Source organism: Astyanax mexicanus, chromosome 1 (assembly GCF_023375975.1).
Source record: "Astyanax mexicanus isolate ESR-SI-001 chromosome 1, AstMex3_surface, whole genome shotgun sequence".
NCBI lineage: Eukaryota > Metazoa > Chordata > Actinopteri > Characiformes > Acestrorhamphidae > Astyanax > Astyanax mexicanus.
The window spans coordinates 129,151,959-129,179,464 of NC_064408.1; the positions used below are offsets into that span (position 1 = coordinate 129,151,959).

The following is a 27,506-nucleotide window of genomic DNA, read 5'->3' on the forward strand; positions in this document are numbered from 1 at the left end:
AATTTATTGAATTTATTATTCAATTTAAATTGAAAAATAAAGACACCTCTAACTGGGAAACTTGTGGCATATCTAAAAATCTTCCCGCTGGTGAATACGAGTTTGTGGTGGGGTTTATGTGCTCTCATCTTATAAATACGATGTTTCCAACACGACGTGGAAGGCAGGAAATGTGTGGGTTTGGAGGTGTTTAAAATAATGTGCTCATGTGCAAGTAACAGAACAATCATTATAAAACTGCAATATCAGTATTGCAATAACGAAGAACTAATGATATATTGTGCCATTTTAGTGTCAGCAACACAAGTTTGGATTCGAATAGGGCTGCAGTTATTTGCGCTGTTTCACATTAAAAGTCCACGCTAAACTCTGTGCTCTGCGTTTTTAAATTAATTAAAAGATTCCTTGATTCACAAAAAAATTAATTGATCCATTTTTTTATCGAGTTTTTAGATTAGGAGCAACAGTTCTAATGTTTTGATGTTCGGGTGCATCTAAATACAGATCCAATCCAGAGTCAGGTTTTGTGGTGTTATTGTTCTGAGACTGGAGGAATTAAACCATAGATTTCACACTTTCAGGGAAATCATGCCATGTGCCCATGGCTCGCTCTGATTGGTCGCTTTTGCCCATCCTCCGGATGTTACTGAAGGCTCAGATCCGAGCGAAAACATGTTATTGTGTTTGTTGGGAAGAGAAAGCATAACAACCTCGATCACAGACACCCAAGACCACCCTCCCTCCCAACACACACTCTCTCACGCTCGCTGACATCATGTTCCATCATTATCTATCCCGTTCTATCAGAACCACAACGGAACAGCATCAGTAATAACAGAACCCTACAAGAGTAGGTACTTTTGGTGCTCCATCACTGTAAAATAAACAAGTAGTTTATTGAAGAATCTCTTCTTTACTTCAAGAACCTCTGAGATATCTACTTCCATTCTCTTGGCTGTAAAAAATTCCGAAGGTTCCTTAAGGATCTTTAGGCTTAAATATTTGGATCCTTATGCGAGAGACTGGAAGTTAATAAATTTAATGTTTTTGATATTTGGTAAAAAAAAAAAAAAGAAAACCTTCATTCCTAAGAATGGATTCTTTTAGGATGGATGGATGGATGGATGGATGGATGGATGGATGGATGGATGGATGGATGGATAACTGTTCTAAACTGTTCTAGCTCTCTCACAATATAAACCATGGAAATGATAATATTGATACAGAATATTATTGTCTGTTCAAGTCAATTTTATGCCAGTAATATAATTATAAAATAAGAGAATAAAAAAGGTCATTGTATTCTTTTAAAGAGTAACAATAATATTTATAGTAATAAAATAATTACATCTAGATGCTGTCTAGATGGACATTTAAGCACATTTGTTTTACTGGACTAAAAACTGTTATTAAAGTTGACTGGGTTCTACATCTCCATCTTTTGCAAAAAAAAAAAAACCCAGATCCAGCTCAAAAAGCACTCATTGATGAGCCGAAACTGTCGTACTGGTAATAAAGTCGTTGATTTATTAAGCTTAATAGTATAGAGATTCGGTAGTGGTCAGGCGCCAACAAAATAAAACTGTAAAGGACATAAAAAAAAATAAAAAAAATTAAAATCATCTGCTTAATAGTGTGTTGGTCTGACTTAAGACAGGAAAGCTGACCTGTTGAGTTACGTACTTCAGAAGTAAACACGGTTAAACCTCACGCATGGCCTCCATCCACATGGTTGGGCACGTGCTCGTAAACGTGAGCACGTGCAGAAAGCTGTGCTCCTCAGTCCAGCACAGTTTAGCAGTGCAGATATTTCCAGTTACAGCTGAATTCACACTTTTAATCCCAGAAAAACAAACACTCTTCTTATTTATCTTTTTAAAAGACATTTAAATGCTGATTAAAGTGCAGATTACTGTTGTTTTGCTGATTTTCTCTGGTTTTGAGTTGAGCTCGGCGCTGACTCGGCTCTTGATCGGTCTTGAGCATCTGGGGGCGGGGCTGGTGACATCATGGACGCCCTGCATTGTTTAATATCGCAATGTAATTTTTTTTTTCAAATATATTGCAGCCCTATCAGTGAACTGTGGACTCCCATGTTCAAAACGTGTCTTTTCTTGGACACTTTTGGTATACTGGGCAAACTGGGAACACCCAACAATTGGGGTTTAGGGCTTGCATGATGTTCTGGAGATGTTCTGACCCAATCGTTGTCTAAAACGTCACAGTTTGGTTCTTTTTGATGTGTTTCGGGTTCTTAGCACTGCGTTACTCTGGGGTTACAATAGAACTAGGTCGTTACTGATCTTCACTTTGCTTAGTAGTGGTTTTAATGTTATGGCTGGTTGGTGTATACAGATTCAAAGTCAGTAATCACAATTTGCTGTTTGCTGTTTGACGTGGTTACATCACACCAAAACATAATGACCTCATTATAGCCTAGCCTGGTGTACAGCTATATCTAAATTTGAGGAGGTGTGTTAGTGCAACATTCCCCTTGCATGTACGTTCATAATTATGTTGGCGACGTTATAGAATCTTTTATAGTGCTTCCTGTGATTTGTCCACAAAATGTATCTAGGGCTAAAGTATTGGGACACTAGGGGTGTCACGATCTCGATATTTTATCGAAATCGAATCGAAATGAGGTCACGATCTCGAGTATCGAAGTCAAAAAGAGGATCGACGATCCCTCCCGCGCGCGCTACGCAAATAGCGCAGCGCGCTACGCAAATGGCGCGGCACCAACACAGCGCATCCTATTCATTTAAATAGAGATAGCCACTGCATGAGCGCAGTCGGCGGGAGTGTGATCACTGTTTTTATCTGTCCAACGGGGGAGGGGGGGGCGGGGGTTGGGCGCGCAGGTTTTGTATCTGTATCTAACGGAGGGGTGGGTGCGCGCAGGTGAGAGCGTGTGAACTCGCTGAAATGCGTGTGTCAGTGTGACTTGAGAACACTGACTATAGATCACAGTGAGGTGGATTAAAAATCTTAAACTTATAATTGACTACACCTGTTGCTTTCCATTGAATTAAAAAAACATCTTTCTCTCAGATAAAGTAAACACAAGCGTGTTTCTGACTAAAATAAAAGCTTTTCAGGAGAGATATAAGTTATGTGTAAATATTTATAAGACAATACCCACATCACTTATCTAACCAGCCTGTACTGATTTCTGCCCCCCAATAATGCTTTCAATAACCTCTTGTAACCCCTGGGAGCCAGGGGTTACACTCTAATAGCCTTTAATAGTCTTCAGTAGCCTTTAAAAGACTTACCTGGCGGCCGTGGTGTGTCCACTAAACTCCGTAGTTCTAAACATCCTGAGGTTAGCAGCACGCTAACTGACCTGTTTATAATGTAATCCGAGCAGTGCCTCCGTGTCGGCTGTTCTAACCTGCTGCTGTTAGCTGCTTGGGCTGAAAGATGAACTGTAGTGAGCTGTATTATCCGGTTAGTGGGGTTAAAACCTTTATTTGTTTACAGAAACAGTAAAAACGGACTGGCTGAGCTCTGTAGCCCGTGGCTGGGCTGTACTGAAGTAGTGATTGAGTGAAGAGAGCGGGGCTTGTGCTGCTGCTGCTAGTGGTTGGATGAAGAACTGCAGCTTCATGTAATGAGCAGTTTCACCAGCCATCCACACACAGCTCTGATAAACTGCTTGTTTTAATAGTGCACACTGTTGCTACCAAAAAAAGTCACTAGATGGCATTACCATATATATCTTAATAAATAATAATAATAATATTTATAATATTTATAATAATAATAATAATAATAATAAATATATTATTTAAATTTTATGAGGCATAAAATAATAACAAGAAAAAAAAACAAGAAAATCGAGAATCGAATCGAATCGTGACCCTCAAATCGAAAATGAAATCGAATCGAGGATTTAGAGAATCGTGACACCCCTATGGGACACATACTTATTGATTGTTTCTTTAGAAATAAAGGGAATTAAAAGAGTTTATCCTGCTTTTGTTGGAGTAAATGTCTCCACTGTCCACCACATAAAGACTTCATGCTAGAGTCTTGAGGCAGTTTTGCTTTAAGCTCAACAAGAAGAGTATTGGATGGAGCGCCATCATTCCAGAAAACACAGTATGTACATGAAATGTATTGGCGTGATCACTTTGCATAAACTCGGTTTATATAAGTGATAATGAAGTAATCTTCGCAAAAAAAGCTTCATAATGTGGTTTTGGACGTGACGCTGCTTTATGTTATTAAACTCATGAGAGCTGAATAATAGAGGCGCATTTTCTTATATAATGTGGTATATCATTATATATATTGTTACCGTGATATTAAAAATTCCATATCGTGTTATATATGGTTTTTCCCAAATCACCCAGCACTACTCTAGCCCACGTCTGTTTTAGTCTATTTTATTGGCGGTATGTCTAGTCTTGACTAAACAAGCTGTGTGTGTGCGTTTGCACATGTGCCAGCAGTGGGTGAAATTCACAAAGTAGATCAGTGCAATCATTAAAGGGGGCGTCCACTAGTATTTAGGTATGTGTAGTGTTGTGTAGTGAAGTGTAGACATAGCCTATACAGCTACATTTTCGCTTACCTCAATATGGCAACATGTGGACTAATGAAGCTTCAACTTTACGGTTGGTTTGGGGACGAGTGTTAGCAAGTTTAGAGCATCTATGTTTCAGTAAATATATCCGTATTTGATGCCACGTATCGATAATGCATACGAAATTGTGATAATGATATTCTGTCTGTGGGACAAAATATTTTTTCTTGTTAACAGATTCCAATAGGTTCCAATAGATTCTTCTTAATTTTTCCTGCTTTAACTAGTCATCTTTCAAAAGTGAATAAACACTGAATTCATCGAAACTACGAAGAAAAACATATGGAATTATATAGCACACAAAAAAGGTGTTAAACAAACCAGAATATGGTATATATTTTAGATTTTTCAAAGTAGAAGCATCTCTTTCTTAGATCTCTGCTGGATTTTCTCAGTCAGTTTTATGAGGTAGAGTCTCCTGTAATTCAGTTCTTTCAGTTAACAGCTGTGCTGAACTCATCAAGTTCAAATTAATTACTTGAATCTCTTGTCTCTTCATAAAGTGTTTGAGAGCATCAGTTAAAGTAAAGTAGTGAAGAGGTAGAGTTACAGGTATACAGTGAATAGTGAATATTTGAGTAATGTTCGAATCCAGGTTATGAGAAGCAATAGGGGTGGGAATCGATTACTATCTCACGATTCGATTCGATTCCGATTTTGGGGGCCACGATTCGATTCAAAATCGATTTTTGATTCAAAACGATTTGAATTATAAAAATTTCTGCTTCTGGCTTATGAATCTTATTGAAAAAAAAACCCTCCATAATATACACTGGTCCTGGAGCAAGTAATGTGTTACAAAAACAATAAAATGTGCAGGAATGTGGGTCCTCAGTGACAGAGGAATCACTGGGATATCACAATGACGTTAATGAACAATAAATAAATAATAAATAACACTGCTTTATTACCAGGCTACTAGCGGTGGTGTGTAGGTGACGCTGCTGGGCTGATGTGATGATAGCAGTGGAGCGCTAAAGTTCAGGAGCAGCTGCTGATTAACTAGTTAATTTAAGGTCGTTGTATTTCTTCAGAAAGGGGGCAGGAGGTGGAGAAATTAATTCATATTGTCCATTCCTTAATTCCTCTGTGATGAGGAGCTGAAATGAGCTCTGATTAGCTTATTGTTATTTTTCCGTTCCGCCTTAAATGCTGCAGCCCGCAGCCACCTGTAGCGTTATTTAAGGTGGAACTGGAAAGTTAGCTTGTTAGCTAGCTAACAGTTACTGAAACTAACTACTAGCGATCTTTTTTATGCTTGTTATGAAGCATTCTGCCATAAAACATTAAAACTACACGTTAATCTAAGGTAATATAGTGCTTGTTCTGCCATCTTACCGGTGATTCTCAAACACCTACTACGCTCTGTGTGGGTCTGGAAGACCTCGGTTTGAAGGGACAAGCGGGTTGCCAGGTCCAACAAAAATACCCAGCCCAAAATCAGTCCAAAACCCGCCCCTCAGAATCGATTTTGGGACATTTTAAATCGATTCTGAATCGTAGTAAATGAGAATCAAGATTCTTATGTGAATCGATTTTTTGGCACACCTCTAAGAAGCAACAACTACTCAACTAAATACAGAAAAAAATACTTTAAGAAAAGATGAAGGTCAGTCAATCCGAAAAGAAGAAAAATATCGAAAACATTAATAATGATGGAACTGGAACTCATCAGGATTGCCCCAGTAAAGGAAGAGCGAGAGTTTTATTTGTTGTACAGGAGAAGTTTATCCTAGTTACCAACTAGTAACTAGAAACCGCATGTTAACAGCTCCCCTTGGTTTGTTTTTAACACTGTTTTTAAGTTACTACATGATTCCTTATGTGTTCCTTTATAGTCGGATAGATCACTATACTATTTATTTACTATGTAGCTTATGACTTTAAACAACTGTTTAGTTGTTTTAGTGTATATTAGTACTGGAATTTAAATGTCGTAGACGTTGCAGAAAGGGGCTGTGGGCTCCAAAAAACGCTAAAATCCCCCGAAACCTCCCAAGAGTGAGGGCTGAGTGCGGCGCCTGTTGCTGAGGTCGAGCTTGGTACGGTTCACAGACTGAAGCGGTATTTTTATTTTTAATGTCCTGCACCAGTTCTCAATTTACCAGTGTCACTGTTTGAGACGACGACCCAGATGGCCTTTATTAATAGTGTGGATCTGACTCAGCGGACGGGTCGGGTCTTAAAGTTCACGCTGAGAGAGAACCGAGGGGAAGGGTGGAAGAAATGACCTCTTCAGACTCCGCCCACTAATGTGTACTTTCGTAGATACGGTACAATTAAATCCCAATAAAAGTCTAGCCCCGCCTCCTCTGTGTATAATATCACAATACCTACATTTATAGTGTTGTTAATATATATATTCACTTTAATAATGAGAGACAAACTGTAGCTCCGCCTCCTCCTCAGTGTATAATATCACAATACCTACATTTATAGTGTTATTAATATTAATATTTACTATAATAAAAACAGACAAACTGAAGGTCCGCCTCCTCCTCAGTGTATAATATCGCAGTAACTACGTTTAGTGTTATTAATTATTACTATAATAATGAGAGGCAAACTGTAGCTCCGCCCCCTCAGTGTATATCAAAGTAACTACATTTAGAGTGTTATTAATATATATTCACTATAATAATGAGAGACAAACTGTAGCTCCACCTCCTCCTCCTTCTCCTCCTCAGTGTATAATATCACAATAACTACATTTATAGCATTATTATTAAATATATTCACTCTAATAATGACAGACAAATCGAAGCTCCGCCCCCTCCTCCTCAGTGCATAACATCAGAATACCTACATTTAGAGCGTTAATATATATTCTCTCTAATAATGAGAGACTGTAGCTCCGCCTCCTCCTCAGTGTTTAACATCACAATACTTACATTTAGGGCGTTATTAATATACATTCACTCGTTTACATATTTATTCAGTTCTTCATGAATAATCCTTCATCCTCCTCTTCTTCCTTCTTTTGAGTCAGACTGTGAGACACACTGCACTTCTATCTTACACCAACCTTAAAACAGCCAGACTGGGCTGCACTGAGTGTGTGGGTGTCCAACAGGAAATGGAGTGGACAGTGGACATTGAGAGAGAGAGAGATGTAAAGGTATGGAGGGATGACATAATGTCTCTTTCCCAGAATACTAGAATTCCTAATATACGTAATTACAGACTGTAATAGGGGTGAAACAAGGCCTGTCACAATAACTACATTTATCAACTTATCCTTCAATAAATGAACAAGACCTCAATCATTTTAATAATCGTGATCTCGTCCATTGTTTTTGCACTTACGAAAAAGCTATTAAAGTAGAGTAATGCATTATATTTAAAAGTGTATGTTGTCCGCTTAAACAAGTGATTTAATATTTAATTGAGAAATAAAACAGTACAGTAGTTTCTGTGCATTTATACAAGGGTGCATTTTTATGGTTAATGCACAAGGCATGGGGGATTAATGAAATTAATAGGATTTATTGAATTACTGCTTTAATTCGATTTTCAAAATGTGATAATAGAGAATGTGGAAGCTGCAGAGTAATTCTCAGTAGATAGACCTTTCCTTCTGTCAGAAACCTGTAAAGAACTCTCTTTTTTTATTATGCAGTGATTTACATATTTTACACTTTTACTTATTTTTAACTGAAATATAGGCAGGTTATGTTTACACCATGTTTAATTTAAAAGCTGCATGAACTAAAATTGCTCATATTTTTAAATAATATTTGTAAGCGATTTTTTGACGGTTTTACAGTATCGCCAAGCCCTATATATATATATATATATATATATATATATATATATATATATATATATATATATATATATATATATATATAAATCTTAAAATTCTGATAAACAAAAAACGTCAGATTCCAAAAAAACACTTACAGGTTTAAACAGTTAAAATTGCCCATGATGGGGCACTTAAAGGAGAATTTCAGTGAATACTGTTTGTCTAGTTGGGGACTATTTTGTGTCTCAGCACCCTGCAGCATGTGTCCCTTTGCCATGTTAATGATATCAATGATTACTGTACTTTTATTTATTTAATATGGGCTCTTATTTTGATATTTTGATATTTTCTTTGGTTAACTGGCTGAGTAAAGCATGCTGCTGGTTCTGGACTAAATGATTCACCAGTGGGAAAATACTTACTCGTGACTACGTTAACATTGTTTGGGTGCTTGGAGTTAGCGCGACAAGCTAACCCCGCCTCTTACTGCAATTTACACAAAACTCCTGGAAACCTGAAAGCTAATTGCTGCCTTTAGTTTCAGTCCACTTCTGACCGTGTTAGCATGTTAGCATGTCAGTGTGAGGCAGTGTTCTGGCGTGCGGCGCTCCGGATGATCCTGAGGACTGGCGGTGGTCTGGTTGGGAGCGGATGTGCGGCGATGTGTTGATATGATATCAGATTTGATTATGGTGTTAAAAGTAGGTGTTCAGGTATGTGGTAGTGAGAGAGGTTCCTGCGGTCCAGCTCCGGAGCGCAGGCTAGCATAGCGCTAAGCTTTCTAAGATTAGCCTTGATTCCAGGCATCTAGAGTTCCACCCATGCCTCCGGATACGACGCAGTTTATCAGTGGATTTGAGCAGAATGAATCTTTTGGAAGCTTTTAGCATAAATCTGATTGTTAGTTTAACTGTAATTATTTATATTTTTTATGTTTCTGAGAAAATGATTGGTGCGTTACACAGGTTGTTGTTTGTTTGGATCTGTTGCTTATAAACTGCAATTATCTATGACAAACAGATTAAGTGAATTACTAACCTGGAGTAATAATATTAAGAATAGTAACTGGGCCTGGTTACATTTTATAGCATCATTTTGGCTTATAGTACAGACTAAGATATTAGTTTTGGTCTTAAGCCATATAGAAGATGATAATTTAGCTTTTACCCCTTTAAGGACCAAAACTCACATGAGCGTAATTGGAGTTCACAAAAACCTGTATTTAAATACCTATAGTTTTGCTAAAACAGGAAATTTGTACTAGAAGAATACTAAAAGTAATTCCCAACTAGTGCACAAATATCTGCACTATAATACTAATTGAATAGTATTTCATACTAAAACACCAACACTTATATACACCCCAGAATATCTTAGTGATAATGAAAAGTAAAATATTCTCAGAATTCATACTGGAACAAGAAGTTCACGCTAGAAAATTGAGGAACATTTGAGAACAGAGGAACACTTCACGATTAAATAAATTAAATTTATATTAAAATATACAGCAGGAATTTTAGGACAACACCCAACAGCTGCGTAACCAGCCGCAACAAGCCGCAGCCGCACCAGCCGTAACCATAACCAGCCACAGCCATAACCAGTCGTAACCAGCCACAGCCATAACCAGCCGCAACAAGCCGCAGCCGCAACCATAACCAGCCGCAGTCGTAACCAGCCGCAGCCATAACCAGCCACAGTCATACCCACCGGCAGCCGTAACCAGCCCCGGCCATAACCAGCCACAGTCATACCCGCCGCAGCCGGAGTCGTAACCAGACGCAGCCTTAACCAGCCGTAACCAGCCGGAGTCGTACCAGCTGCAGCCATAACCAGCCGTAACCAGCCGCAGTCGTAACCAGCCGCAGCCATAACCAGCCGTAACCAGCCACAGCCATAACCAGCCGCAGTCGTAACCAGCCGCAGCCATAACCAGCCACAGTCATACCCACCGGCAGCCGTAACCAGCCCCGGCCATAACCAGCCACAGTCATACCCGCCGCAGCCGGAGTCGTAATCAGACGCAGCCTTAACCAGCCGGAGTCGTACCAGCTGCAGCCGTAACCAGCCGCAGCCATAACCAGCCGTAACCAGCCGCAGCCATAACCAGCCGTAACCAGCCGCAGTCGTAACCAGCCGCAGCCATAACCAGCCGTAACCAGCCACAGCCATAACCAGCCGCAGTCGTAACCAGCCGCAGCCATAACCAGCCACAGTCATACCCACCGGCAGCCGTAACCAGCCCCGGCCATAACCAGCCACAGTCATACCCGCCGCAGCCGGAGTCGTAATCAGACGCAGCCTTAACCAGCCGGAGTCGTACCAGCTGCAGCCGTAACCAGCCGCAGCCATAACCAGCCGTAACCAGCCGCAGCCATAACCAGCCGCAGCCGTAACCAGCCGCAGTCACCTACAACACCCTTCCCGTAACCAACTGTAGCCCCATCCTACCTATACCCAACCCTCACCGTAACCACCCGTAGCCGTAACCGCAGTAACCATTCACAGCTGTATCCCACCTATACCCACCCCTTGTTGTAACCACCCATAGCCGTAACCCCGTAACCATCCATAACCAGAAGAAGAAGAAATTCATCCTTTAAGGTTCTGAAGCTGCAAGGAGTTTTGGAGTTTTGTGTAAAGTTGGCATTTCTGATGTTATTATATATATATATATATACATATATATATATATATATATATATATGTATATATATATATATATATATATCCCTTCACAGTAAGAGGCGGGAGGTTAGCTTGTAGCGCTAACTCCCATTTTTAGATTTCTGGGTTAAAGGTATGAACTGAAGGTGTTCAGGTTATAGAAAGGTCATGTGGTGGGGTAGAAGGTATGAGGTATTTGCAGCGGGGTTGGCGAGCGCTAGTCCTACCTGCATGCTAACACGCTAGCGCGCTAACCCCTCTGCCCGTGTCCCTCGCGTCGCCTGTCCAACTTTGGCCGTGCGCAGGTTCTGTTACCCTAACTGGGAATGGGATAGGGGTCGATGCGGACACTGGGGGTGGGGTGGGGGTGGTTAGATATGTATGTTGGATTGGGGGGGGGGGGGTTCAGCTGTTCTGCTCCCTCTTCAGCTCCTGCCTCTTCCTTAGAGACAGGGAGTGGGCTGGCCTGTTGCCATGGCGACTCTCTGATTGGCAGCTGGCAGCTGTGTTTGGTCAACTGTGGTAGTGGTAGTTTTGAGGGGGGTATGGGGTTGTGTATTCATTGTGTGTGTGTGTGTGTGTGTGTGTGTGTGTGTGTGTGTGTGGTGGGGGGGGGGGGGGGGGGGTCATTACACTGATATATTTAACCACTGTGATTTAACACTGTTAACCCTCCCACAACGACACAATCAGTCCTGAACACACACACACCTCTACCGCAGCCACAGACAACACACACACACACACTGTCCTTATAGAGTTAATATAGAATTATTATTAATATTACTGCTGAGACGCACACTAAAACAGGGGACAGCACAAGAGTTAAAGAGCAAGAAAAAAAGAATTACAGAAAGAGAGGACCAACAATGAAGTGAAGAAAATAAAAAAGGTGAAGAAATGAATAGAGAGAGAGAAAGAGTGAAGTGAAGAATAAGCATTAAAAAGAAAAATGATAATAGAAAAATGGAAAAGAGAAAGAAGAAAGCAGAAAAAACAGAAGTAAAGAATAAGGGAAAGAATAAAAAGTCTGAAACATAAGAATGATGGATAACGGCATGAAGCAAGAGAAGAGCTCAATAATATGAGAAATAAAGAAAATATAGAAAAAAAAGAATCATAAGAAGAGAAAAAGAAGATAAATAAGCATGAGGAAGCAAGAAAGCATGAGATAAATAAAAATAAGAAGGAGAAAGGTAAGAATGGGAGATGAGAGAATAAGAAAAAAGAGAAAAAAAATATTTTAAAAAGATAGAAACGACAATTAGATCCATAAAGAGAAGGAATGAATAAAAAAGAGAACAATATAATAAATAAGAGAAGAGAAGAAAGAAAAAGAGAGTTAAAGAACAGATAAGAGAGATAGAGATAATAAAGACAAAAAAGAAAAGGAAAAAAGTGAGAAGACAACATGGAGAAAGAAACAAGAAAGAGAAGTAAAGGAAGAACATTAAATAAAATGAAATAAAAAGGAGAGACAGAAAGAGAAAGGTGTGAGAAGAAAAAAGGACGAGAGGCTGGTCAAAAGAACGAGAGGAAAAAATTAAAGAGAGAAAAGGAGGAAAGAAAAAAGAATGAAAGAGAGAAAGAAGGGGAGAGAGAGAAAGAGAGAGAGAGAGAATGAGAATGGCATTGTGGGAAGGGTTGCTGATACAGCACAAGCTACCAGGTTTATTTATAGAGACCTCGCCGCCCAGCCCTTAGATACCAGCAGCCAATCAGAAGGAGGGAGGGAGGGCCCTTCGGCCAATGGGAGCGGAGGAAGGGGGGCGTCACTCAGGAAGTTCTCAATGTGTTCGCTTCAGCATTTAAAGGGCCAGCGTGACATTTTTCCTACTGTTCTCAGCACATCCACCCTGCGCACCCACCGCACCACCCTCAGCCTCCCAGCCGGCGTCACACCGGCTAAAATTAGGCAGCTGTAGGGGGGTAAAAATACGGGCAGGGACCGACTAAACACAAAAGACTGTTTCAGAGTTAAACCCAACAGCCCTGAGAAACAGCCTGCGCGAGAGTGTGTGTTTGTGTGTCAGAGTGATCCTCTGTGTGTGTGTGTGTGTGTGTGTGTGTGTGTGTGTGTGTGTGTGTGTGTGTGTGCGCGCGAGTGCTTGGCTCTGGTGCTGTCAGTGCTGCATCACTGTTGCTGAGTGAAACTGGTTGTGTAAGCCTTCCACCAGCTTCAGCCAGTATCTGTGCAAAAAAAGAGGGGAAAGTGAGGTGATTAATAAGCTGGATGAGGATAAAATATATACAGTAATATATTTACATATGCAGCTCTGAAAAAAATAAATAAGAGAGCACTTAAAAACGATGAGTTTCTTTGATTTTACCAAATTAAAAATCCTCTGGAATATAATCAAGAGGAAGATGGATGATCACAAACCATCAAACCACCAAACTGAACTGCTTGAATTTCTGCACCAGGAGTAAAGCAGCATAAAGTTATCCAAAAGCAGTGTGTAAGACTGGTGGAGGAGAACATGATGCCAAGATGCATGAAAAAAAAAACTGTTTAAAAACCACCAGGATTATTCCACCAAATATTGATTTCTGAAATCTTAAAACTTTATGAATATGAACTTGTTTTCTTTGCATTATTTGAGGTCTGAAAGCTCTGCATCTTTTTTTTTTGTTGTTGTTTCAGCCATTTCTCTGAAAGATTCTGTAAATAAATGCTCTAAATGAGAATATTTTTATTTGGAATTTGGGAGAAATGTTGTCTGTAGTTTATAGAATAAAAAAACAATGTTCATTTTACTCAAACACTATAAATAGCAAAATCAGAGAAACTGATTCAGAAACTGAAGTGCTCTCTTCATTTTTTACAGAGCTTAACCCTCTCTCCCTTTCTCTCTCTCTATTTACAGATACATATATCTGTAAATGTACAGTACTGCACACACCATCTCTGTTATATAGAGTTAATTGCTATATAGAGCTGGGTTTGTTTATTTGGGTTTAGTATTCTAGTGTTATATAGAGTTAATTACAGGTAGACACTCAATGACCACTGACTTTATTTACACTGGAATGTGTTGCTGAGGAATTTCTGCTCAGTTTCTCTGTGCTGCTTGTGTTGAACGGGTCGTTATTGGTGTCAGAAGGGTGTTCAGTCGGTTTGGTTCTCTGTTTGATTCAGAGTCTGTTAATGAAGTGATTCAGTGAATCATTTACTGTTGAATCGTGTTTGAATCGTTGAATAGCTGCTGTACTGTAACGGGTGTTGTGCTGTCTGGATCCATTAGAAAGCACTGAGGCCTGATGCTAATGCTAATAAAGTTCTGACTGTATGAGTGAAGTAATGCACACATACACACAGAGAGCGTCAGTGTTTGTGTCGGAGTGACACGGCAGACTGCAGTCCGTTTTCTCCGGGTCAGAGTAACCCAGAGTGATTTTAGGTAAATAACTGATCTCAGAACTGCTTCACTACAGCTCCTCCTCCCGGTTCTGATCCAAACAGAACCTGCAGATCCACCGAGTCCTGGAGCTGGAGCTACTTCTACACCATCAGTCATTTAGTACCAATCAGGAACTCCAGGTTAATTATTCATTATACAGTAAACGTTTGTTGGTATCTAGTATGACTTCTTCAGAATATAGTATTAGAATTTTCCAATAACTAGTATGAATTATTTAGTGTTCAGCTTAAATTCTTCTGTAAGTTAGTGAATAACTAGTATGAATTGTCTAGATATTTGTATGAATTGTCAGGTAACTGGATTGAATTGTTCAGTAACTAGTATGAATTATTTAGTGTCCAGTTTAAAGAGTCAATATATAGTGTGAGTCAGTAACTAGTATGAATTATTTAGTGTCCAGTATAAATTGTTCAATATAGTAGTGTAAGTGTAGTAGTGTAAGTTAGTCAGTATCTAGTATGAATTGTTCAGTACAGTAACCAGTATGAATTGTTTAGTAACTAGTATGAATTATTCAGTACAGTAACTAGTATGAATTATTCAGTACAGTAACTAGTATGAATTATTCAGTACAGTAACCAGTATGAATTATTCAGTACAGTAACTAGTATGAATTATTCAGTACAGTAACCAGTATGAATTATTCAGTACAGTAACCAGTATGAATTATTCAGTACAGTAACTAGTATGAATTATTAAGTTACTTGAATTGTTCAGTAACTCGTATGCATTCTTCAGTGACTAGTATGAGTTGTCCAGTAACTAGTATGAATTGTTCAGGAACTAGTATGAATTATTTAGTGTCCAGTTTAAAGTGTTCAATATATAGTGTAAGTTAATCAGTAACTACTATGAATTGTTCAGTACAGTAACTAGTATGAATTATTAAGTTACTTATATGACTTGTCCAGTAACACATTTGACTTGTTCAGTAACTAGTATGAATTGTCCAGTAACTAGTATGAATTGTTCAGTAACTAGTATGAATTGTTTAGTACAGTAACTGGTACAAATTGTTCAGTGACTGGTATGAATTCCCAGTAATTCATAAATTGTTCAGTAACTAGTATGAATTGTTCAGTTCAGTAACTAGTATGAAATTGTTAGTACAGTAACGAGTATGAATTTTACAGTAGCTAGTATGAATTGTTCAGTAACTAGTATGAATTGTTCAGTAACTAGTATGAATAGTAAAATAACTGATAATATTAAAATAAATAGTATAAATTATTCAAGGTATAATTTTAATTGTTCAGCAAATTCAGTGTAAACTGTCCAGTGTCCGCTATGAATTGTTTAGTATGTTAAATATTTAGTAAGAATAGTTCATTGATTCTCTAGTATCCAGTGTGAACTATGCAGTAATTAATAGTAATTATTTGGTATCTAGTGTTATTTGGTGCCCACTATGAATCTCTTGTTTGTTCTGTCGTTATGTGAGGTAAGGATTAAAGTGTTGGCCCCTGAATGAACTCTTACAGTGTGAGATATTTAATCCGGTACAGGAATGGAGAAAATGTGTTGTTTAGTTTTTGTTTTGTGGAAAAGATGATTCAGTATGTTGTTGGTACAGTTTCCTGTAGAATTGCAGGACCTGTTGGATGCATTATTTTTGTTGCTTTGTTACAAAACTCGAAAATGCTGTGGCTTAATTGAGTTTGAAATGACCTTCAATGAATGGAAATAACCCATTTCCAACTGTGAAGCATGGGGGTGGCTGCATCATGCCAAGTGCTAACAAACTTAAGTTACATTTGCTGTGTATCGGAGTACGTTGACGTTGGGCAGCAGTATGTAAGCAGTTCATAAAAAAGGTGTTGCCTTGGGATATGGCTTGAGCATCTCCACACGTGTATAAATTGTGAGGTGCTATCTTGTGAAGGAGGCTGATTAGTTTCTAGAGCTCCTGATTTCTGAAGTTGTGCAGCCATTTAACGTTCTTCTGTACCGGTGTTGTGCCGAATTCAGCACCCCCGCCATGAAAAGCGAGGGGGTGCTGAATTTGACACAACACAGGGAATATCCTGTGTATGTGGGCAATATTATATCGTATACAATATATCGTGACACAGAAATATCATGATATTAAAAATCCATATTGTGATAATAGAGATGTTCTGTCTTAAAAGTAGTCTATTATTTACTGTGAAGCTTTAGGTGTATTTATTGTATAATTGTTTTAGTTTGCAGTTTATATGCATGCACTAAATATTCTGCAATATTTTTTGCTGCATTATATTATTTTATGCTATATTATTTATTTTGCCACATTATGATTATTCTGTTATACTATTATACTATATTCCTGAAATGAATGAAAGTATATCGTTATCGCAAAAATACCCTGAAATATCATGATATTATTTTAGAGCCATATCGCCCACCCCTAGTGTATATTGCCTTGCTTACATTATCGCAATTTATCGTAAATATATTTCATATTAATTCTTATATCATGATGCATATTGCATTGTAAAGTTCTTACCAGTATTTAGCTCGTATACCCCAATGCCTGAGGATGGTATGGTCTGGTATAATTTGTAACATTTTTATATATGAATGCTTGTGTGTGCAGCGCTTCATGGTACAGTGTGTTCTATAACTCTCTCTCTCTCTTTTTCTCTCCATCTCTCAGGTGGAAGCAGCTCAGGATGCAAGCCCCCCACCTCCTCTTCCCTCTGCCAGCCTGCTCCCGGCTACTCCCCCGCTGAGCTCACCATGACCAGCCAGCACACACACCCCCCCTTCACCAACATCCAGTCCATGGCTGAACAGCAGCAGGTACGCCACCAGATCACCTGGAAACACCTTAGCAACCACTTAGCAACATATACTATAGCAACAAGCTGGCCTACCATAGTGACTTTGCAACCACCTAGCTATTAACACTGTGTCAACCACCTAGAAACACCTTAGCAGTGACCTAGCAACCAGTCAGCAAGGACCTAGCAACCACTTAGCAACATAATAGCTTACAGCTAGCAACCAAATAACAGCACTATAGCATCTATCCAGCAACCAGCAAGCCACCTGTTAACAACACTATAGCAACAATCTGGCCTACCATAGTGACTGCTTTGCAACCACCTAGCTATTAACACTGTGTCAACCACCTAGAAACGCCTTAGCAACGACGTAGCAGCCAGTCAGCAACAACCTAGTAACCAGTTAAAAACACTGTAGCAACAGCCTGATATACTGTAGCGACTGTCTTGCAACCAGGCAGCAACATAGTAGCAACCACTGTGTCCTCCACCTAGAAACACCTTAGCAACGAAATAGCAACCAGTCAGCAACAACCTAGTTACCAGCTAGCCATCACTTAACAACATTATGGCAACAAACTAGCCTACTGTAGTGACTGCCTTGAAACCAGCTAGAAACACATATAGCAACAGTCTAGCAACCACTTAGCAACATATAATAACAACCAGTCAACAGCACTATAGCAACCACCTAAGGATACCATAGCAACAAGCAGGAACCAGTTGAGCTGCACAGTCATTCCACACTTTGTTCAGGAAATTAACTTTCTAGTTTTGTTTGTAATGATTGTTCATGAAATAAGATTTTTGCTTCTGACCTCTGACCCCTGACCCTTCTCACCTGAGCAGGTGCTGTCTGATATGACCATACTGCAGAGGAGGATCCCCCCGAGTTTCAGAGACCCCGCCAGCGCCCCGCTGAGGAAGCTCTCCGTCGACCTCATCAAGACTTACAAGCACATCAATGAGGTCAGCTCTCACCAACACCCACAAACTGTACTCAACTCGCCGTTCTAACAGACTGACCAATCAGAGACATCGACGGACAGAAGGACAAAAGGACAGATTGATGGACAAAAAGTTAAATCAGTACACAGATTTAGACATAGATGGACAAAGTTGGACCAATAGATGACAGATACGTAGATCAATGGACGAAAGATGGATAAATAAACAGATAAAGGCAAGTCAGATAGATAGATAGATACATAGATAGATGGATCAACGAAGAAATAGATAAATTGATGGACGAATAGATGGATATATAGACAGATAGATTGACGAAGATTGACAAGGATGGGTCAGGAAACCAATGGATGAATAAATAGATTCATAAATAAGGGACACTTGGATTTAATTGGAGACCAATCTTTGGACATAAAGATTTATCCATGGACAGATACGTAAATCAGTGGACAAAAAGATGAATAGGCAAACAGAAGGACAAATCAGATTGATGGACAAATAGATGGATAAATAAACATATAGGTAAATTAATGGACATATGGGTAAATATAAAAACAGATAAATTGACAAAATGGGTCAATAAACCAACAACTTAATAAATGAATGTATGAACTTACAGATCAGTGGACATAAAGACGGACAAAATGGACAAAAAGATGGATCAATGGAGAAATGGAAATATCAGTGGACAAAAGAAATTAAAGATAAACAGATGGACAAATCAGATTAATACATAGATCAAATAAAAGAAAGATTGATGGAAAAATAGATGGTTAGATAGATGGATGGAACAATTAAATGAAATGGACATATAAATGGATGTATAGACAGATAGATGGACGAAGATTGACAACGATGGGTCAGTAAACCAATGGATGAATTAATAGATGAATAAATGGATCTGTGGACAAAAAGGTCGACAAATGGGTAGATTAATGGACAAATGGATGATGAACTGGATGTATCGGTGGACAAAAATAAAAACTGATTGATGGACACATAGGTAGATAGAGGATCAAGTAGATTAACCGATAGACAAATAGATGAATAGATTGATGGATAGATCGTTATCCAAAAAGATAGAGAGATTGATGGACTAATAATTGATGGATTAATATAGAAAGAGATTGAGGAACTGATTTATAAATTTACAGATGATTGGCCCTTTTATCGTATTCTCAACACGACTAATACTCTCACTTTAAGACTAAACCAGTCCTTTGTTCGTTTTTTCCTCCCTCGTTCCGCAGGTGTACTATACGAAGAAGAAGCGGCGAGCGCAGCAGGTTCCCCCGGAGGACTCCAGCACCAAAAAGGAGCGCAAGGTTTACAACGACGGCTACGACGACGACAACTACGACTACATCGTGAAGAACGGGGAAAAGTGGCTGGACCGCTACGAGATCGACTCGCTAATTGGCAAGGGCTCCTTCGGACAGGTGAGTGTGTCGCACCTGAAGGTAAAGAACAGTTTCCTTGTGAATCAGTAACGTTTAAATCGCTCGAAAGGTTCAGGTGGTTCTTTAGTAAAAGCAGAGGTTCTATAGAGAACCGTAACATCTGAAGGAAACCTTGAGAAACCAATTTGTTAGAACATAGGCTAACAGATCAAAAGTGCTAGAGAACATTAGTTAGAAGTGAGTATTATCGGACTGTAGTCTGCTGCTAACCCCGGCTAGCACTGCTGGCGCAGCATTAGCATCAGCCTCTAACCGCAGTGCTAAGCGCTAGCTCTTTCTCCGTTTATCAGAGATATCGGAGTGTAGTCTTTGTGTTTACCGTTCTAAAACAAGCTACGTGGGCGAACTGCTAGCTAATATCACCCTGGCTTATCGGAACACTCAGGGTTCTTCAGTGTAGCGCTGTCGGGTTAGCGGTTAGCCATTAATGCTAATGCTCCAGCCTTAGTGCTGGAGAAATTTGGGAATCTAAGCTTCCTGTAAATACACAGAAGCGCTTTACTCACCCAAATAAATGGTTTTCAGGAGAGAAATCTGTGTAGATTAACTTTCAGCGCTCGTTTGACTTTAAAAGAAAGTCTTTTTTCATTACAGTTTTGTTTACTCATGAATATTCATACATGCAAACATATATCGCCTCTGATTGGCTAACAGCACTGTGACACCAGGAGGCAGCGAGACGGACAACAGTTAGAAACGTTTTAAAATAAAGACATTTTTACACTAATAACAGTCTTTGCGATGTCATATGTCATGTCACTTTACAACATGTGTAATAATGCACTGCTAAGTGCAGTTCAGCCACTGATCTAGTCTTAGAGTCTCTGTAAAACACCAAATCCACCGGAGATCCTATTTAAACCTATAGTTACTTACACACTATAGAGGTGGGTAGTCCAGGTTCAGAAAATTAAAAAACTAATCCCGGGGTGGATATTTACTACTTTTAAACATCTATACACCTACCTATCTCAGTGTATAAAATACTTGGCTGGTGTTTTTCCTCCATAGACTAATTCTAACCATTTGTTCCTCAGCTCTGAATTACTTGGTAAAGTATATAAACACTGATGTGTTATTCGCACAAATAACACAGGAACGAACTGCATGCTGTTCCTGGAAATTACACCACTCTGATAATCGAATTAATATATGGGACGCTGCTTGAATGGGTTTATCAGGACATAAAAACTATTAATTACAACATCTTCCTCACACTATACAGAATACTTCAGTAATACTGCTCTACATTTAACATTCATTTTAACAGCAGGTTTCCAGGTCCCGTAACGCTCAGTCCTCTCATGTTTTCCCGCAGGTGGTGAAAGCCTACGACCACCACGAGCAGGAGTGGGTGGCCATCAAAATCATCAAAAACAAGAAAGCCTTCCTGAACCAGGCCCAGATCGAGCTGAGGCTTCTAGAACTCATGAACAAACACGACACCGAGATGAAGTACTATATAGGTAAGAAAAACACACACACACACACACTTATACACACACACACACAGTTTCAGACAGCCCGGCGTGACTCACCCAGAACCCAGTTCAGCTTCATCTATTGATCTCGTCCTACGCTCAGTCTGAAGCGGCTTCTCCAGAATTCAGTACTGGGCTGGAGTTAAGCGATGCTCGTTAAAACCAAATTCACTGGAAATATATGAACAAATACTTAAAGAACCGATATCATGAAAAACTTGAAATATCAGTTTCTTTAAATATATACTGAAGACACTGCCTGGTCCGTACAGTTCATATACAGGAACTGAACAAGTAAAAATATATAATTTTGAAGTAATGTGGGTACCACTTTAAAATAAGACTTTATAAAGGATTTATAAATAGTTTACAATTAGTTTATTTATTGTTACTAATTAGGTTGTAAATGCCTTAAAAATCATTAATAATCAGTGATAACACATACGTAGAAAGGGCAACAGTATAGATGGCTGTGGGTTCACTATTTGGCAAACAACAGGTCATTGTTGCCCTTTCTACGTATGTGTTATAACTGATTATTAATGATTTTTAAGGCATTTACAACCTAATTAGTAACTATTAATAAACTAATTGTAAACCATTTAAAAACCCTTTATAAAGGTAGTCTTATTTTAAAGTGGTACCATAATTTGTTTCGCAGAAAGTAGTCTTTTGGTACATAAACCTACACAAAGTTGCAAATGTTGGATATGGCTGCATTTAATGATTTAATATATACAGCTCTGTAAAAAAAATGAAGAGAGCACTTCAGTTTCTGAATCAGTTTCTCTGATTTTGCTATTTATAGGTTTATGTTTGAGTAAAATGAACATTGTTATTTTATTCTATAAACTACAGACAACATTCCTCCCAAATTACAAATAAAAATATTCTCATTTAGAGCATTTATTTACAGAAAATGAGAAATTACTGAAATAACAAAAAAAAGATGCAGAGCTTCTTTTATAGACCTCAAATAATGTAAAGAAAACAACATGTTCATATTCATAAAGTTTTAAGAGTTCAGAAATTAATATTTGGTGGAATAATCCTGGTTTTTAATCACAGTTTTTATGCATCTTGGCATCATGTTCTCCTCCACCACCAGTCTTACACACTGCTTTTGGATAACTTTATGCTGCTTTACTCCTGGTGCAAAAAATCAAGCAGTTCAGTTTAATTTGATGGCTTGTGATTATCTAATCCAACTAATTGCACTCTAATGTAACTGACTCTTAATTCCTCTACTTAAATTTTAAATATACCGGTAGTATAAATCAGGATAACACATTTTGGCACCAATATTATACATTGACCTGATATTTACCATCTGCTTTTATTTTTCCCCAAATTTCTCAAATCTTTCACATTTTTGATTGACTGATTTTGACAACATTTTTGATTGGCATTTTGTGACGATGTGTCCAAGGACCAAAGTGTACGGAGGTGCTTAGATTCCCAAATTTCTCCAGCACTATGGCTGGGGCATTAGCATTAGCGGCTAACCGCTAGCCCAACAGCGCTACACTGAGGAACCCTGAGTGTTGCCGGTAAGCCAGGGTGATATTAACTAGTGGGGTCGGCCACGGGGCTTGTTTTAACAGGGTAGACACCCAGACTGATAATACAGACTGATATACAGTCTGATAATACTCGCCTCTCTATGGAGAAAGAGCTAACGCGGTTATCAGCTAATGCTAATGCTGTTCCAGTAGGGCTAGCCGGGGTTAGCAGCAGGCTATAGTTCGATAATACAACATCTGTTTGGATTTTTTCCCCCAAATTTTTTACATTTCTTAAATGTTTCTCATTTTTGATTGACACAGTTAACTGGTATGTTTCACACTTCAAGAAAATTTGGTTTAGGGTTTCGTGCCTCTCAAAAAAGAAACTGTGCTGTTAATTCTGTTTCTCTAATTCTTCCTTTTTTCTTTCCTTCCTCCTCCAGTCCACCTGAAAAGGCACTTCATGTTCCGGAACCATCTCTGCCTGGTGTTCGAGCTCCTCTCCTACAACCTGTACGATCTCCTCCGCAACACCAACTTCCGGGGCGTCTCGCTCAACCTGACGCGGAAGTTTGCGCAGCAGCTGTGCACGGCGCTGCTGTTCCTGGCCACGCCGGAGCTCAGCATCATCCACTGCGACCTCAAGCCCGAGAACATCCTGCTGTGCAACCCCAAACGCAGCGCCATCAAAATCGTCGACTTCGGCAGCTCCTGTCAGCTCGGCCAGAGGGTGAGCGAACACGAGGCCCCGCCCACCTGACCACGAATCTAAAGCTCCGCCTTATTGTGTATCATATTATCGTATTTATCTCACTATACGGCGCAATATTGATAAACATTTATTTTCTGGTCTATTTTAATTCATAAGACGCTCCGGATTATAAGGTGCATTATGCTACACTAGTAAGGAACAGGGGTGCTACAAGCTACAAGCTGCTACAGCAGTTCTAGCCGGAATTGACAGCAGCAGGCTACAGGTCAGCAATACTCACCTCTGAGCGGCCAAAGAGCTAGCTAGCGCTTAGCGCTAATGTAGTTAGCGGCTAATGCTAATGCTGCTCCAGTCTCGGTGCTTTGGTGCTTAGTGCTTTACTGCTCCTTAATACCCGACTTAAAGAATGTATACACAAAGCGCACCGTCGATTTTTGGGAAAATTAAAGGCTTTTAAATGCACCATATATTGCGAAAAAATACGGTACCTATATTAAAAGTGAAATTAATTAGCCTATTGAGCATGAACATAAACACAGTTTAAAAACTCCATCAGCACTGCTGCATCACTTGATCAGTGGATAATGGGTGTAGAACCAAGCATAGGTGTGAAGAAGTATTGAAGTACAAACACTTACATTATCCTACTTAAAGCAGCACTAGGTAATTTTCTTGATTGTTTATCTTTTTAAAGAAGTAAAATTACAGCTTGAAACTCACTGCAGCGCTGAATTGAGGTGTAATGGGAGGAATAGCGGTGCTCTCGTGTCTGTGCCGGAGCTCCTCTGAGCTCAAACCAGACTCTGTAAGTTTTCTGAGGCGGCCGCGACCAACGCTCACGAGAACTGCGACCTGCTTTCCGACCTTTAGTTCTAACAGTTCTACAAGAAAAACTGGTTCATTCTTTACAAACTAACATACAGACACTCTGGCAGAAGCTGGAAAGAGACTGAATATGTCTGTGAAAGCCAGAAAACGAGAAAGAGAAACTAATCCGCCTGAAACATTTATTACACTCTGTACACAACTGTAGGGGGAGCCCATGAGCACAAAATCTCAATCCTACCTAGTGGAGCTTTAAGTAGAAAATGTAGGTTATCTATACTTTACTATACTTACATATTAATATAAATTGTTACTCCTATTTAATTTCAGCTCGTTTTTATTCCGTTCAATAAAACCCCTATCCAGATAAATCTCTCCTTTATCCAGATAGAGTGAATCTGATTGTGATTGGATATAGAGAAGTATAAACATATACCATTCCGACTTCCTATTGGTTTATACTGTGATCCATCACACCTGCGCATGTCCCGCCCCCCTTAAGCTTAAGCTTTTGTTTTTAATGGATTTAAAGTAGTTTTGAATCCAGTATTTTTACTTAAAGAGTAATGAAAAGATACTTCTACTGAGTCGATACTTCTTCAACTTCTACTGAATTTTAGGGTATTTTATTAAACACTGGTATATATGTATTTATACTTCTAACTACAGAGTAATGAATGGAGATACAGTACTTTTCACACCTTTGGAAACAGGATCTCTCGGTGTGTTTGTTTGGATGGATGGATGGATGGATGGATGGATGGATGGATGGATGGATGGATGGATGGATGGATGGATGGATGGATGATGGATGGATGGATGGTGGATGGAACAGGTCATTAGCAGCAGTAGCTCAGTGTGTTGGAGCTCCACACCCTTTTTCCTCCTGATGCTGATCACCCACAGCTTGTTCATCCTGCGCTTGTGTGTGTGTGTATATATGTGTGTATATATATATATATGTATATATATATATATGTGTGTGTGTGTGTGTGTGTGTGTGTGTGTGTGTGTGTGTGTGTGTGTGTGTGAATAAAGGGAGAGGTCTAATATGCTTGAAAGGGCAGGACGGGCTTTCCCTGCTGCAATACACAATAGTGATCAGCACACATTGTCAAGGACTCTCCGGCTGAGAAAATGGGTTTGGGTGAAGTGCTGCTGGAGAATGGATTCCCAGCGGCTGTGCTGCACCCTCTTTATCTCGCTCACGCCCAGTTCCTGCTGCCCCCCAGTGCCTGGAACCAGTTACTGCAGGCGTCTGAATGTAAATCAGTGCACTGGTTGAGCACACTGCATCTGGAGCTGCACAGTATATCGCATTAATTAGCCTTTTTTTTTTTTCACGCAAGGAGGAGGGGTCAAGTTCCGGGCGAGGTGATGGATAAACCTATTTCCGGTTTAGAGCACCGCTACGAAAAAAAAATGGATGGGTTTTTTTATTCCTCATGTTTTTCCGCACTTCAGGCAGGACGACGTTGCTAGAACCGTCGAGGAACTATGGAGAGAAACTTAAAAATTAATTTTTCGAGCAGTTTATTTTTGATTATGAAGGTAAACGGCTCCAGTTCTGTGGTTTAGGTTAACCAAGCTCTTAGCTCACTTAGCCTTCTATCATTTAAACTGCTTTTTGTTTATCTTATTGTTAATTAACGCATATACTTTACTATTATTGTACTATTTTAGTTGCCTGCAATTATTGTGTCTTATGATTTTGTATGTTCGGTGTCCAACACCAGGTGCTACCCGTGTTCTGTCGAGTTGTGCTACCCGTTGATATGTGCACCACCAGTGTGCCCGAACAAACCGATTTTTTATAATTATGTTCACGTTTTTATGATTTTTTTTTGTGCCCCTTATAGTGCAAAAAATACTATATATATATATATTGCAATGATGCATGTCTCCTGAATATCTTAAATGCAAATTGTTGCATTTTTTGTTTTTTGCAGATTTACCAGTACATCCAGAGTCGGTTCTACCGCTCCCCTGAGGTGTTGCTAGGCATGCCCTACGACCTGGCTATAGACATGTGGTCACTCGGATGCATCCTGGTGGAGATGCACACAGGAGAACCCCTGTTCAGCGGCTCCAATGAGGTACATACACATGTTAGCATTAGCATAATAGCGTACAGTAGTGTTAGTGGTATATTAGAGTACAGTGGTACTAGTGGTACAATAGCGTACAGTGGTACTAATGGTATATTATTAGTATGTTGAGTACATTGGATTGATTGTTCTCACTGAGATGTTTGTTCTTCAGGTGGATCAGATGAATAAAATAGTGGAGGTTCTTGGGGTTCCCCCGAACCACATGCTGGATCAGGCCCCCAAAGCACGCAAATACTTTGATAAGCTCTCTGACGGCCTGTGGACCGTCAAGAAGAACAAGGACATAAAGAAGGTACTATATCCTTCAGCCTCTGTGAGTAAAACTCTGCTTCTTATTAACCATTCTCCATAACCCATTCACCCTCTATTACCCTTCATAACCCTCCATTACCCTGCATAACACTTCATCATCCTTGTCAATCCTCCCATTATCCTTCATAACCCTCCATTACCCTGCATAACACTCCATCACTCTTAATAACTCACCATTACCCTTCATAACCGTGCATAACGCTCCAGTATCCGTGTTAACCCTCCATTACCCTCTATAACCCTCCATAACCCAATGTACCCTCTGTATCCCTCTATTATCCTTCATAACCCTCCATTACCCTTTATAACCCTCCAATACCCTTCATAACCCTCCATTACCCTGCACCTCTATGCTCCAAAACTCTCCATTACCCTGCATAACCCTTGATCACTCCTCATAATCCTCCAATACCCTTCATAATAATTCATAGCCAACTGTACCATTTATTACCATTCATAACCATCTATAGTCCACTTTATCTTTCATAACCCTTCATTACCCTGCACCTGTATGCTTCATAACCCTTCATTACCCTGTAAAACCCTCCATCACTCTTTATAACCCTTCATTACCCTGCACCTCTATGCTTCATAACCCTCAATTGCCCTTCATAACCCCCGATCACTCTTGAATAACCCTCCAATACCGCTCTGTAGCCCACTTAACCCTCCATTACCTTGCATAACCCTAGATAACCCAATGTACCCTCTATAACCCACTGTACCCTTTATAACCCTCTTTTCCCTTTATAACCCTGTATTACCCTTTACAACCCTCCATTACCCTTCATAACCATCCATAGCCCTCTGTACCCTCCACAGCCCTCCAATACTCTTCATAACCATTAATTACCCTGCATAACCCTCTATAACCCAATGTTCCCTTCATAACCCTCCATTACCTTCCTAATCATCCATAGCCCACTGTATTTTTTCAT

The 27,506-nt window shown here is 39.5% G+C and overlaps 1 protein-coding gene across 3 annotated transcripts in view; it reads left to right on the top strand.

Moving 5' to 3' along the window:
• dyrk1b (dual-specificity tyrosine-(Y)-phosphorylation regulated kinase 1B) overlaps nt 1-27,506 on the top strand; it is a 79,737-nt gene that overhangs the window by 47,000 nt on the left and 5,231 nt on the right. For 2 of the 3 annotated variants that reach the window (XM_049468949.1, XM_049468939.1), the window contains exons 2-8: nt 17,067-17,212; nt 18,046-18,165; nt 19,413-19,601; nt 20,941-21,088; nt 23,052-23,338; nt 26,095-26,241; nt 26,408-26,569. In XM_049468949.1, coding sequence (XP_049324906.1) covers nt 17,150-17,212; nt 18,046-18,165; nt 19,413-19,601; nt 20,941-21,088; nt 23,052-23,338; nt 26,095-26,241; nt 26,408-26,569 — 1,116 coding nt within the window. In that variant the 5' untranslated portion in view covers nt 17,067-17,149. The remainder of the gene's footprint in view (nt 1-17,066; nt 17,213-18,045; nt 18,166-19,412; nt 19,602-20,940; nt 21,089-23,051; nt 23,339-26,094; nt 26,242-26,407; nt 26,570-27,506) is intronic. The other variant, XM_022662574.2, reaches the window with a different exon arrangement.